This window comes from Lagenorhynchus albirostris, chromosome 15 (assembly GCF_949774975.1).
Source record: "Lagenorhynchus albirostris chromosome 15, mLagAlb1.1, whole genome shotgun sequence".
NCBI classification, from domain to species: domain Eukaryota; kingdom Metazoa; phylum Chordata; class Mammalia; order Artiodactyla; family Delphinidae; genus Lagenorhynchus; species Lagenorhynchus albirostris.
The window spans coordinates 79,464,232-79,477,286 of record NC_083109.1 but is presented as its reverse complement, the minus strand read 5'-3'; the positions used below and the strand labels follow the sequence as shown (position 1 = coordinate 79,477,286).

The 13,055-nt window shown below is 42.8% G+C and overlaps 1 protein-coding gene across 2 annotated transcripts in view; it reads left to right on the top strand.

Moving 5' to 3' along the window:
* Nucleotides 1–11,548, top strand: part of YWHAG (tyrosine 3-monooxygenase/tryptophan 5-monooxygenase activation protein gamma) — a 28,414-nt gene extending 16,866 nt beyond the window's left edge. The window contains exons 2-3 of one of the 2 annotated variants that reach the window (XM_060122812.1): nt 6,726–7,391; nt 10,953–11,548. In XM_060122812.1, the coding sequence (XP_059978795.1) occupies nt 6,726–7,382 (657 nt within the window). In that variant the 3' untranslated portion in view covers nt 7,383–7,391; nt 10,953–11,548. Of the gene's footprint in view, nt 1–6,725; nt 10,148–10,952 lie in introns of those variants that run through there. The other variant, XM_060122811.1, reaches the window with a different exon arrangement.
* The last annotated feature ends 1,507 nt before the right edge of the window (nt 11,549–13,055 follow it).

Sequence of the window (13,055 nt, the reverse complement as noted above, 5' to 3'; positions counted from 1 at the left end):
TTTCAAGTGTACAGCAAAGTGATTCAATTATACATATATATTTTTTTCAGGTTATTATAAGATATTGAGTATAGTTCCCTGTGCCATACAGTACGTCCTTGTTGTAGAAAAGTACATATCTTAATTAAAAAGTACTTCATTGCTAAAAATTGCTAGCCATCAGTCTGACAACACAGGGTTGCCACAAGCCTTCAGTTTGTAAAAAACTGCAGTATCTGTGAAGCGCAGTAAAACAAGGTACAGGCTCTATTAGAGAAACTAGTCCTTTCTCTGTGACATGTTGCAAGGTTTACATCTTCAGAGACTCAAGGTGGGAGAAAGAGCACAGGATTTGAAACCAGAGGACCCGAGTTTGTGTCCCTGCCCTGCTGTGTGTTAGCAGTGTGATTTTTGGGAAAAAGTCCGTTGATTTCTCCGCATCACACCTGTAACGTATAATGTCCACCTTGTTAGGGTAGTTGTGAAAAGAACATAGGATTTGGTGGCTGTCAGAAAAGCCCAGGTTCTCAGGAAGCTCTCCTCTCATCCATGAGACCTTGAGCTTGGCCCTGAATATGCCATGGAAGTTTCATTTTTCTTCTAGGATGTTCCTCTTCCTGGAATGTTTCCCTTCAGCACAGTTTTTATCCAGGGTCATTGCTACTGGCTTTTATTTATTTATTTTAAATTGGTAAATTTTTGTGTAGGCTTTTTTTTTTTAATTTATTTATTTTTGGCTGCATTGGGTCTTTGTTGCTGCACGCGGGCTTTCTCTAGTTGTGGCGAGCGGGGGCTATCCTTCGTTGTAGTGCGCGGGCTTCTCATTGCCGTGGCTTCTCTTGTTGCAGAGCACGGGCTCTAGGCGCACAGGCTTCAGTAGTTGTGGCACGAGGGCTCAGTAGTTGTGGCTTGCGGGCTCTAGAGCACAGGCTCAGTAGTTGTGGCACACAGGCTTAGTTGCTCTGTGGCATGTGGGATCTTCCCGGACCAGGGCTTGAACCCGTGTCCCCTGCATTGGCAGGCGGATTCTTAACCACTGCGCCACCAGGGAAGTCCCTCTGCTGGCTTCTAAAAGGCCATCTGATGAGCTTTCCAGGCAGAGTTTGAATATGTGTTGAGGGTCCCCAAGACTTACCCCCATGTTCAGTGATCTGCCAGGACTCAGCATATAGCTGTGCTCTTGGCTATGATTTATTACAGTGAAAGGATGCAAAGCTAAATCAACAGAGGGAAAAGGTGCTTGGGGCGAAGATCAGAGTGACCAGGTGCAAATTTTCCAGAGTCTTCTCTCAGGGGACTCACACAGATTGCGTGTGTGAAATGTCTGCTGGGAATCTCATTAGAGACTCAGTACCCAAGGGTTTTTTCGTTTCGTTTTGTTTTTTTGATGTTTAAAATGTTTATTGGTATTTTTTAATAGATCTTTATTGGAGTATAATTGCTTCACACTACTGTGTTAGTTTCTGTTGTACAATGGAGTGAGTCAGCCATATGCATACATGTATCCCCATATCCCCTCCCTCTTGAGCCTCCCTCCCACCCTCCCTGCCCCTCATCCATTGAGGGATGCTCACAAAGGCACTTTCTGCCTAGCACAAACCAAATTCAAGACTCCTAGAAGGAAAACAGGTGTTTAGCATAAACCACATTGTTTGGACAAACATTTTAGGGACAGTGAGCCATTCTTAGTCGTGGATGGTGGGAACCCTTCCAAAATCTTAGTTCTCAGATGCTAGCCAAGGGTCAACTTTGCAAGCAGACCTTTCTAAAGATAGTAGTCTCAAGGCTGTTGTGTTAACTCTTTTTTGTACAGACTGTACTTCAAGTTTGAGGCATTTTGCCCACATGTGCAAGACATGACTTCAGATTGTTTTCAGAAATTTTAATTTGAGATTTAGCAGGTCATCTCTAGAATACATGACTAATTTTGTGCAAGCAGAACAGTGTCACATTTACTTGCAGTGGGTTATTCTGCTGCCTGCACAGTATATAGATAACTGTCCATTACATGGACACTGAGACTGATTTTGCACCTTGTCACGTTTTTCTTTTTGGTGTAGGGTGTTCATATATAGCAGTCACTGCATTTACCCTTTTTATGGCCTCTTGGCTCTTTCAGGTGATATCACTCCTAGGACCAAAAATGCTTCATGGGGCCAAATGTTATACCTGGTGTCTGCTAACTCATTTTTTTAATAGACTATTTTTTAGAGCAGTTTCAGGTTCACAGAGGAAAGCACAGAGGTCCTGTATGCCCCCCTGCCCCTCCCCACTGTCAGCATCCCAGCGTAGTATGCTGGTTACCATCAGTGGACCTACACTGACTCACCATTAGTATTCAAGTCCATCATTTACATTGGGGTCTTGGTATTGTACATACTGTGCATTTTTACAAGTGTGTAATGACATGTATCCACCATTAGAGTATTGTACAGAATAGTTTCACTGCCCTAAGAATCCTTTTTTCTGCCTGTTCATCCCTCCTATCTTATTTGGATGTGAACAGAATGTAAGTTCTTTGTGGAGATTTTCAGCTTTCCTTAAGTCAAGGCGTCTTACTCACCATCATAAGTTATTGTACAAGATTCGGCTTGATAGAAATACATTTTAAGTAAAGTAAGCTTAATTCAAGTTTCATTTAAGGAGTTTAAACATTTGAAGTTGCACTCATTACAATTTAAGGTTCTCCATAGGTAAGTTGAAGAATTGTGAATGACTTGGTGCTCCAAGACCACAGGGTCAGAAAGTTATCTAAATAGCTTTCCAAGAATCTCATGGGTTGTTCATCTTAGGTAGAGAAGATTTCTCTCCTCATCAATTCTTAGGGGACAACAGTTGATAACTAATTAATATCTGATGCCTTAGCAGCTGGGATTTGGGGAGTTTTATTTCTTAAACTGTTGGTGAGAATAACAGATTTTTCTAACCTTTTTGCTAACAGCTCTCTCGAACTCACTGAAAGAAATTTGAACTTGAGCTAGTATCATAGGAGTTGAGAAGAGAAACCTTAATTTTATTTATTTATTTTTATTTATTTATTTTTTGCGGTACGCAGGCCTCTCACTGTTGTGGCCTCTCCCATTGCGGAGCACAGGCTCCGGACGCGCAGGCTCAGCGGCCATGGCTCACAGGCCCAGCCGCTCCACGGCATGTGGAATCTTCCCGGACCGGGGCACGAACCTGTGTCCCCTGCATCGGCAGGCGGACTCTCAACCACTGCGCCACCAGGGAAGCCCCTTAATTTTATTTTTAACCAGAACATAAAACTGGAGAATGTACAAACTGTCCACATTTTCCAGTAGCCATGACAGTAAATTTTGGGGACCATATATACAAGTATTGCGTTCTTAGAAACAGTTCAGTGACTGTTTTGAAAGACATTACCTTGCTTCCCAAATGATACATATCTCACATCTTCCTACACTGAATAGGCATTCGATCTTGGTTAAACCTTTTGTGAACACTATGTGGATACTTTTTTTGACCTTTTAAAAAAAGTTATCTTGACTTTTGAAACTAGGATGGTTGGGATCTCTATTTTATTTTAATGTAAAAATCACAGATTATCTCTCATACAATCATTTTGATATTAAGGATTTTAAAAAAAATTCTGATTTAAGGTTTTTAGAGAAATCTTAGTTCCTTTGAGCAGACTTTTTTATTAGAATTAAAGGTTTTCCCCTCTAACATAGTTTTTCAGTGGCAGAGAACATCTGGGTATGTCCCAAATGTGGTTGAGTTACTGTATCTAAAGGTGATGTTGGCATTTCATAATCTCCATGTTCCAGCTTGTCTGAGGCAACTGGACAAATTTTACATAAGCGCAAATGGCTACCTTTGGGCTCTTTAGCCCAACTTTTGCAGCAGGAGACCTAACGGTATAGAGTACTGGTGAGGTAATTTGAGCTTTAAATAGTTGCTGGCTCTTGAAATAAGGATAGCATGATTTAGGGGAAAGGCCAGAACCCGATCTCAGTGGCCTTAGGCATCACAGCTTCTTGCATTGGAGACAGTTATCAGGTTACTCTAGAGGTGGCTAGTCTTCAATATCTGCACATTCATTCAGTGAATATGGGCTGGTGTCCTATGGTATGCGGGCCTCGGGCCTACAGAGGCCTCTCAGCCTGTTTGAAAGCCAGTCTGGGGAGTTATTCCAGGCTATATGATATTAAAGTTTATGGAAAGGAAGTGATGTAAGGGAGCTAAGGACTAGAGAATAGCATGAAATGGAGAAAAGATACTTGATATCTCTTATACATTAGTAGCATTGAGCAGAAGATAAACGAGATGATGTGAGGAATACAGAGGCCTCCTATGGCGAGACTTAAAGTGAAGGGACGTTATTCAAGGTGTTCTCAAAAGTAATTGCTCAAGGGAATTTCCTGGCAGTCCAGTGGTTAGGACTCCGGGCTTTCACTGCCGAGGGCGCAGGTTCAGTCTACCTGGTCAGGGAACTAAGATCCCGCAGGCGCATGACTTGGCCGAATAAAAGAAGTAAATGCTCACATCTCTATAGCACTTTACTGTGTTGGGAGCACTTTATCGTTCATCTGATACACCCTTATAATCTTATGAAAGAGGTAGAAATCTGTATGCAAACTGAGGCCCAGATAGATGAAATGGCTTGTCCCCAAGGTCACTTAGTAAATGGTGGGACTGGAAAGCCCCAGTCTTCTGGGTTATTTGCATATATGTCAGAAATTGACAGGAGTGACAGTGGCTGAGTGCTGGGAATAGTTTCTCCAAAGTCCAGAAATATATGGGAAATTGGATGTGAGATGATAAGCCTCCTATTCAGGGGAAGCAGTGTTTCCACGGTGGGGGGGTGGAGGGGCGCTCAGAGAGTAAAAAGCACCTCTGTGCTGGTTTCCTTCTGCTCTGAAGTCCAGTAGAACCAGAGCCCTGTTCCCCCACTCTGCATCTGCTTCCCCTAGGCCACCTCTGACAGAGCTACTGTTGCTGTCTAGTGTAGAGTGGAGAATCAGTAATGCATAGTAAAAGGTTAGCATCAGAAAAACCACTCAAAAAGTTAGGAATTTGAGAGTGTGTTATTTGCTGGATGTTGTGAGAATTAGCAAGCAAAGCATATGAACTAGTAAGTATGGTTTACATTCTGATTTGATTGTATCTGAGAGGAACTATTTTACAACCAGTTTCCTTAAGTATAATCCTCTCCCACCCCGACCTCTTCCATGATAAAAGAGGAATACATACCAAATGTAAACGGTCCATACACAGGTAAGTCTCTTGGAATCCCAGCCCTTCCCCCCCCAGATACTTTAGCTTATCTTTTTGGATTACATCCCAGTACCTTTCACATCTCTGAGTAATACAGTGTTACATGGGTGCTGTGGTTGATCTACACAGGGAACAGGGAGTAGCCAGTTTAACTGGGGGTGGGAGGAGTAGAGCTGGGCGAGATTGCATAGAAGCCATGAGTATAACTTGGTTCTTGACAGTTGTCTAAGTATTTTCCAGGCAGGAGCACTGGTAGTTGTTCTAGGCAGAGGCAGAAGAACAAAGGGCAGAAGTATGAAAGGTTTTTGCAATTAACATGTTACCACTGGAGCGCAGGTACATGAGAGAATGAGGCGAGGAAAGCATCTAGTCTGTTGTAAGTCATAGGAAAGAGCTCATGATCTGGGGTTTCTGATAATGCCGTTGACTTAGTATGTACCAGTCTAGATACGATAGTTAACCAGGCAAATAAAAATGTGACCTCAGAATAGGAAAAAAAGTAAGAGCTCAGTCACTCCTCCTTGTAAAATTTTCTGTTTCATATGGTTGTTAGACACTTAGAGGTGTATGGCTCTGACATCACAGAAATCAGGTAATATAAATTAAATAGTTTTAGTCACTTGATTTAATTTCTTTATTATATTCAGTTGTTTGGTAGTCATAAAAATACACAACATTGGTGTGCCGTTGCTTTAGTGTCCTCAAGGCTCTTAGTGTTTGGGACGACGAAGACCTTCTAGCACAAGTGAAAGAAGCATTAATTCCTGTTGGCCACCTCAGCTCGGAAGTGCTTTGCTCACCTCTCCATTTTATTGCTGTTGTATTCAGACACTACAAACACATGTTCCCCAAGTTGCTAATATGTCAGTGATCAGAGTCAATCCCGTGCCCCCAATTTTGACTTCCTTTCTGGCGTTCGTAATTTATATTATTTTAACATAAGAAAAGTTTCTTTGTTTCTCAAAAGTCAACTTGACGTTGACTGACTATGTTCTCACCCGGTAGGCAAGATACTCTCACCCAAAATGGATGGGACCGACGTTTGGTAGACAGGGCAAGGTTAGGAAGCAGCTGTCATTCTTTTTTCTTAAAAAAACTGATGAGATATATAAGCCATCTATACTTAAAATCCTTAGGATCAGTACGTACGTAATGTTGCATGAGAGACTTGTTGACCTTTTGTAATTTAGATCAAATTTCGATTTTACATCTAAGAGTTAGACTTGATAGTTCTTTCCTGGAACAGCTGTGTGATAATAAGCCTATGTGTCCTTCTCTAGGGAGAAAGCAGGGGTTCAGGCACCATTGAGCCAGTCGCAGGTTTTTCCCTTCTTTGTTGCTCCTTCCCGCTCTATACCTCTTCCATATAACCACACAGCCCAACTTCTGTTTGTTGATTACTTTAATCAGCTGGTAGACCTCTTTGTGTTTTAGTGGCATAAAGATACGATTAACCCAACTGACATCATCTGTACCATAACAGCTCTTTATTCTTTCCTCCTTAATAGGTGACAGAGCTGAATGAGCCACTGTCCAATGAAGAAAGAAACCTTCTCTCTGTGGCCTACAAGAATGTAGTTGGGGCACGCCGTTCTTCCTGGAGGGTCATCAGTAGCATTGAGCAGAAGACATCTGCAGATGGTAATGAGAAGAAGATAGAGATGGTCCGTGCTTACCGTGAAAAAATAGAGAAGGAATTGGAGGCCGTATGTCAGGATGTGCTGAGCCTGCTGGATAACTACCTGATCAAAAATTGCAGTGAGACCCAGTATGAGAGCAAAGTGTTTTATCTGAAGATGAAAGGGGACTATTACCGCTACCTGGCTGAAGTCGCCACTGGAGAGAAGAGGGCGACCGTCGTGGAGTCATCTGAGAAGGCCTACAGCGAAGCCCATGAGATTAGCAAGGAGCACATGCAGCCCACTCACCCCATTAGATTAGGCCTGGCCCTTAACTACTCCGTTTTCTACTATGAGATCCAGAACGCCCCAGAGCAAGCCTGCCACTTGGCCAAGACCGCTTTTGATGACGCCATTGCTGAGCTCGACACTCTCAATGAGGACTCCTACAAGGACTCCACGCTCATCATGCAGCTCCTCCGAGACAACCTCACGCTCTGGACAAGCGATCAGCAAGACGACGACGGTGGAGAAGGCAACAATTAAGGCCCCCAGGTGGACTGGCAGCACACGCTGATGCTACTACTGCAGTCTTTATTTTTTTCCCATGAGTTGGGGGTCGGGTGGGGGAGGGAAAGGGAGCAATGACCTTCCTAGGGAGAAACCCACGACCTGTCCTGTCTTTGATCGCCTCTTTGACATTTTTGCCAAAATACCACTAGTGGAAAGTCAGGCTAGCTGTGCTGGTATTGGAATAGCAGCCTCACACTGGCATATGGACTGTTCTGTAGATTAATGCAAGTGGAGCTGTCCTTAATTTAACTTATTGCTAGAAAATAGGGTTTTAAGATGAGAAGAAAACTTAAACGGAATAGCCCTCATTCAATAAGTTCTGTGGTTCCAGTAAGGATTTTTATGTACATATGCTCTTGTCTTTTAAGTTCTGGGTACTTTCTAGCTCATCTGTTTTAGCTGTGCATTTTGTTTTTCAGGGTGTACTCTACCAGACATGGAATAGTTAAAATCCCAAGCTGATAGACTTAGAACATAAGGTATATTTATCCTTGTGGTTTAGGCCTTGCCAGTTTTCAGAAGTTTCTGATTAGTTGACAGTATTAACACTAAATTGCAGTTTACAGTATTTCTACATTACAGCCATATGTGACATCAAGCCATTGTGATTGTGTGTTTTTCTTATTTTGGCTTTTACATCCTTATTCAGCCTCATCCAGGTTGGTTTTGCTGTTATCTGTCTCCTAGGCCAAAAGGCTTGCCTGAGGAGAATCAAAGCTACTTTAGGTTTTGTTGAATAGGTGCTTGGCAGATGGCTGTGGGATTTTTGTCCTTCTTTCTTCTTAACTTAAATCCACCACAAAAATGATTAATCACTTTAATAGAAACGTTAAACACCACAAAAATAGAGAAAATTCAGGTCTGTATGTCATTTACTGTGCTGATATTTCCAGAGAAATCCTGATTTTTTTCAGCCGCCATAGCTTCTTCCTCAGGGACTGCACTGCTGTCTCACTCCTCACTTGAGTCTTCCGTACTGTACCTTGTGCCCAGGGCATGCACTCGGGTGGGTTGAAAAGCTGTTGGGTTGTAGAAGTTGGCGGTCGTTTTGAGAAAGTTTGTGGTGCAGTGTGTGAAAATTCAGGTGCTAGGAGCTTACTGGTAGAAAAATCCTAAAGGAAGAGCTCTATTCGTAAACATTCTGTCCAGTTTCAGGAGCCTCGTGTGTCAGTTTTTCCTCCCTGAAAACACTCCTTCCCCAAATAATCATTGTAGGAAAATAAACTAAAATCATTATCAGATAATAAATATTTAACTCCTATTTGACCAAAACTTTTTCTATGTATTTTTTTTCTTTTTAATGAAAGCATAGAATTTGGAAATTCATTTGTGCCATCTGTACACGTTTTAGAATTGAAGGAAACCACGATGCTATTTCCACAAGTTTGTTTCAGTTAGCCTTAGGTCCTTGGTTCTCATTTTGGATAAGTCTTAACACACGACCTGTTGCATGTGCATTCAGCCTTTTTTATAAAGTCAGTAACTGTGAACTGCTGAGATAGGTAATGACACCAGACTTGTTTGTTTGTTTTATTTAGGCAGGGAGAGGAATGAGTAGTAATTGAGGAAAACCTGACAGTTGCTTTTGCTAAAACGAAAATGGAGCTTCCAGTTGTGAAATGCACGTGTTGACCAGGATCCAGGTGACAGTGAAGATAGAAGAGTGTGACGATGCTCTGTAATGTGGCACAGTTACCCAGCATGACTTTCCTTAGAAGGCCCCCTCCATATGCTAGAGCGGAAGTCCCAACTAACCAAACCTACCAGAAGAACTAACAGAAGAGAGCTTTATAGCTTCTGTGCCCTAACAGGGCCCTAAGGTCAATGCCACGGATGGGAACAGATTTGCGGGGGTGGGGTGGGGGGTTGGTGGGGTTTTCCTTAATTTATCTTCATGTCCAGTGAGCAGTGCTGTGTCCTTCCTTGTAGCATTTGGAAATGATTTACTGGAATTACAAAACCTATTTTTCTTTTAAATTTTAGCTTTGGCTCTGGCTGCTTTTCAGAATAATGCAAGATAAAACCGTGTCTGAGGGCTAAAAATGAAGGAGGGAATGGGAGACTTGATATTTAAGCAGCTTGAATGGTTTATTTTCTTTTCTTTATTTTTAAAGAAATGCACTTGCCTATGATGCTGTCTCTCCAGTGAAATGATTACTCCTCCATTACTCTATTGATACAATATTGTGCATGCTAGTGTTGTATTTCTATACAGTAGCTTGAAATTTATTAACTTATACTGTAGGTGTTATGTATTCCTATGACAAAAAAGAATTAAGTCTTCAAATTTTTTAAAGTTTTTTTAATTTAATTTTTCCTTTTGGGGGTAAAGTTTGCTCTACCAAATAGTGATCGTAACAAATTGATCTGTTTTGGATGTTGCTATAGTGACATGCAGTTATATATTTTGTTTTTAAGGGTGGGGGGGAAGCAAAAGAAACACCAGTGTTAGCTTAATCTTAATGTCTGGTGTTTGTCATGGTGAAATTATAACTATTACAGTGTAGGAGAACAACGAATATGTTCTCTGAATGAGCCTTTGTGCTTTTTGTCATGTTATGCAGTGAACTATTTTTAAGGTCTAATCAGTGATTATTTTTCCAACTCCGTGTTTCTCTAAGGAATTATTTCACACACGGACCATTCTTAGCAGTTTTCCTCAGTGATGGAATATCATGAATGTGAGTCATTATGTAGCTGTCGTACATTGAGCAAATAAACTTACAGATCTGATGTCAGTGCTAGTTTTATTTAATGAGTTGAAATTTTCCTTTGCTTTTGAAGGTTTGATTGGACATGGGTGTTCTCCCCCACTCAAAGAATGAGGTTGGACTGCGGGGGGAAAGGGGCAAAATGGTGTATATTGGAAAGTGCCTACCTCTGGGAATCAGACCTGGGTTTACTGACCTTAAAAAATGATCGCACCTTTTGGGTCTCCATTGTTTCTATTACGAAACGAACCTTAAGTTTGAATCATGACTCCTTTTGATTCTCGGTCAAGTGACTAAACTTCTGAGCCCTGGGGGTGGGGGATATAGGTCTAAATGAAAACCGGGTCACGTGCCTGGTTTGGTATTTCTCAGGTGCCCATTGGAGATCTCATTGTGTTTTAAATGAGGTGGGTTTTTGCATTTTAAGATGTTCATTCATAAATATATTGTCTTGGGTTTTTAAGTCTTCTGAGGTGGTCAGCAGCCTTAGTTGACGTGGGCTGCACTCAGCAGCGTGCTGTTTCTGACGGCAGCTGTCAGGATGTGCCCACGGCTTGGATCACATCCCCGGACGTGTGGGGTGATCTGCCCTGACCAGCTGTGACGAGGGGTTTGTCTACAGGAAGGAACACCAGGGCAAAGGCGTTCTCCTCCACCGGCTTGGGTGTGCTCCAGCAAGGCAGGGAGGGGCTGGCTGCACTGGTTCATGCAGAGGAAGAGGACGGCTTTTGAGTTTTTTGAGAAATTTTAATTCACATTTTAGGAATAACACTGGGGGACTAGGCTTTTGCCATGTTAATGAATTCACGTGTTTTGGCTCTTTGTCCCTCAGAACCAGCCTGAGAGCGCCGCTTCTGTGGACACAGAAGTGACCTGTGCCTAAGGTCCCACAGCTCACTGATGCCCCATGTTGCAGCCGCATCTTCAACCCTCCTGAGCTTCGCCTCCTAACACCAGGCTGCTTCTCCTCTAGGAGAGAACACTGAGCAGCAGCCAGCAGCCAGAGCGCGCTCACTGAGCAAGAGCTCGGTGTGCCAGTTACTGGATAGGGGCAAGTTGTACACGTCTTGCCAGCCAGGGGGGTTGAGAGATGGGCAAGATCAGCACAGGCTCGCCAAGGCTCTTCAGAAAGAAGGGCAGCTCCTGGAAGGTGGTACCATTACACCCTTGTTCCTTTGGTGTAACGTCCCATTGTGAGTGCCTGGAATTTGACATAAGACTGGAATTTGCCCAGAGGATTTTCCACAGACAGACTTCTGGAGATAAAAATGCTGTCTGTTGCTGCATTTCCACCCAGTTTTAACAGTTCGTTGATGCAGTGTTTCTTAAACTTTTTCATCTCAGGACCTCTTTACATAACTCTTATGTAGACTGTATCAAAAACTAGAAACTGAAAATACTCATTTGTTTAAAAATAATGGAAACCTGTTACATGTTGCAATACATAACAATTTCATGAAAAGTAACTGTTCTCCAAAACAAAAAATAGAGTAGCGTTATTTTACAGTTTCGCAGATCTCTTAGTAGAAGTCATCTGGACTCTCCTAGCTCCTTCTGCATTCAATCTCCTGTGACATACTTCCAGTGTGAAGTATGGGGGTGGGGGGCTTGCATTAACAGTGATAAGCAGTTGGAAAAGAATGGCCCTGAAGAGTTGAGGTTAAGAAAGCTCTCCTAATTCAGGCATTGAATGATACCCCGGGTTAGGCACTAACGATAGAGGTCCTCTTCCTCAACGCACTCTAGAACTTAAAAAATAACTGATAGTGGGAGGGAATTAAATAAAGGTGATGGGCAGGAGGGTAATTGTAAAGGAGTGAATGATCTACTTGGCTTCGGGCATCCACAGAGCGGGGTTCTGCATTCCTAGAACTTTGCAGGTGGAGTGGAGGGGATATCAAATGGGACTTAGTGGCAGGGAACCTTTCGGTGGAGCAAATAAGTTGCCTGGTGAAGCGAGTGCAGTTTCCCTCCACTCTATTTATGTGTAATGACCGCATGCACTGGCCTCTGTGCTGGTGAGCGGAACCTGCCTGTTGACTCACTGGTTGATCTGAGTGGCTGAGAATGGCAGCTACCTCTTCCTGTGCAGTTTCCAAAGCAAACTTGGAGAATCAAGCCGGTAACACCGTTCTCTATTTCTTGGAGCTGACATTAAGTGGTCTCCAGCCTAATCAACATTAAAATGTGGTGTACCAGCTTACTAATTTAATTGGGCTGCTAGTTTGAACTTTCCAGTTCTGGTATGGGTAAATGTGGTTGGATCTGAATGGCCACAAACCCTGCCTCTGATTAACCAGATACCTGTGGTCAGTGAAGAGTTGGGGCTAGAGTGGCTGGATCACACTGACGGGAGTCCTCAGTACCAGCTCATAGGATTTTTGGTATTTCATCTTCATAACTTAATCCTTACCTGGCTTTATATTTTTAAAGTGCTGTAAAGGGGAAAAAAAGTGCAGAGGCAGTATGTTGCCTGTGAAACTTAAAATATTTACTGTCTGGACAGTAGTATGGTGACATCGGGTACAACAGTAAGTCTCCCATGGTTTTCCCAGCCACCCATTTCCCTTCCTAGAGGTAACGAGTGACTGTCCTCTGTGTTTCATAACCTGCCTCAGTTTGAGATGGAAGGACTTCTGCTGCTTTTGAGCATTAAGTGACCCGTGGGTCATATAAGGTTTTGCCTTGTGGTTTTTTGTGGGTTTTTTGGGCTGCACTGCGCAGCTTGCAGGATTTTGGTTCCCCCACCAAGGATTGAACCCAGGACTTCGGCAGTGAAAGTGTGGAGTCCTAACCACTGGACTGTGGGAGAATTCCCTGGCTTATGGTTTTTAAATGTGGATATTTGAAACCGGTGGTCCCAGTAATTGCCTCTTGCTTTAGATTTAACCCTGTTTAAAGGATAGCTAGGTGGTATCGGGGGACTTGACCCCCC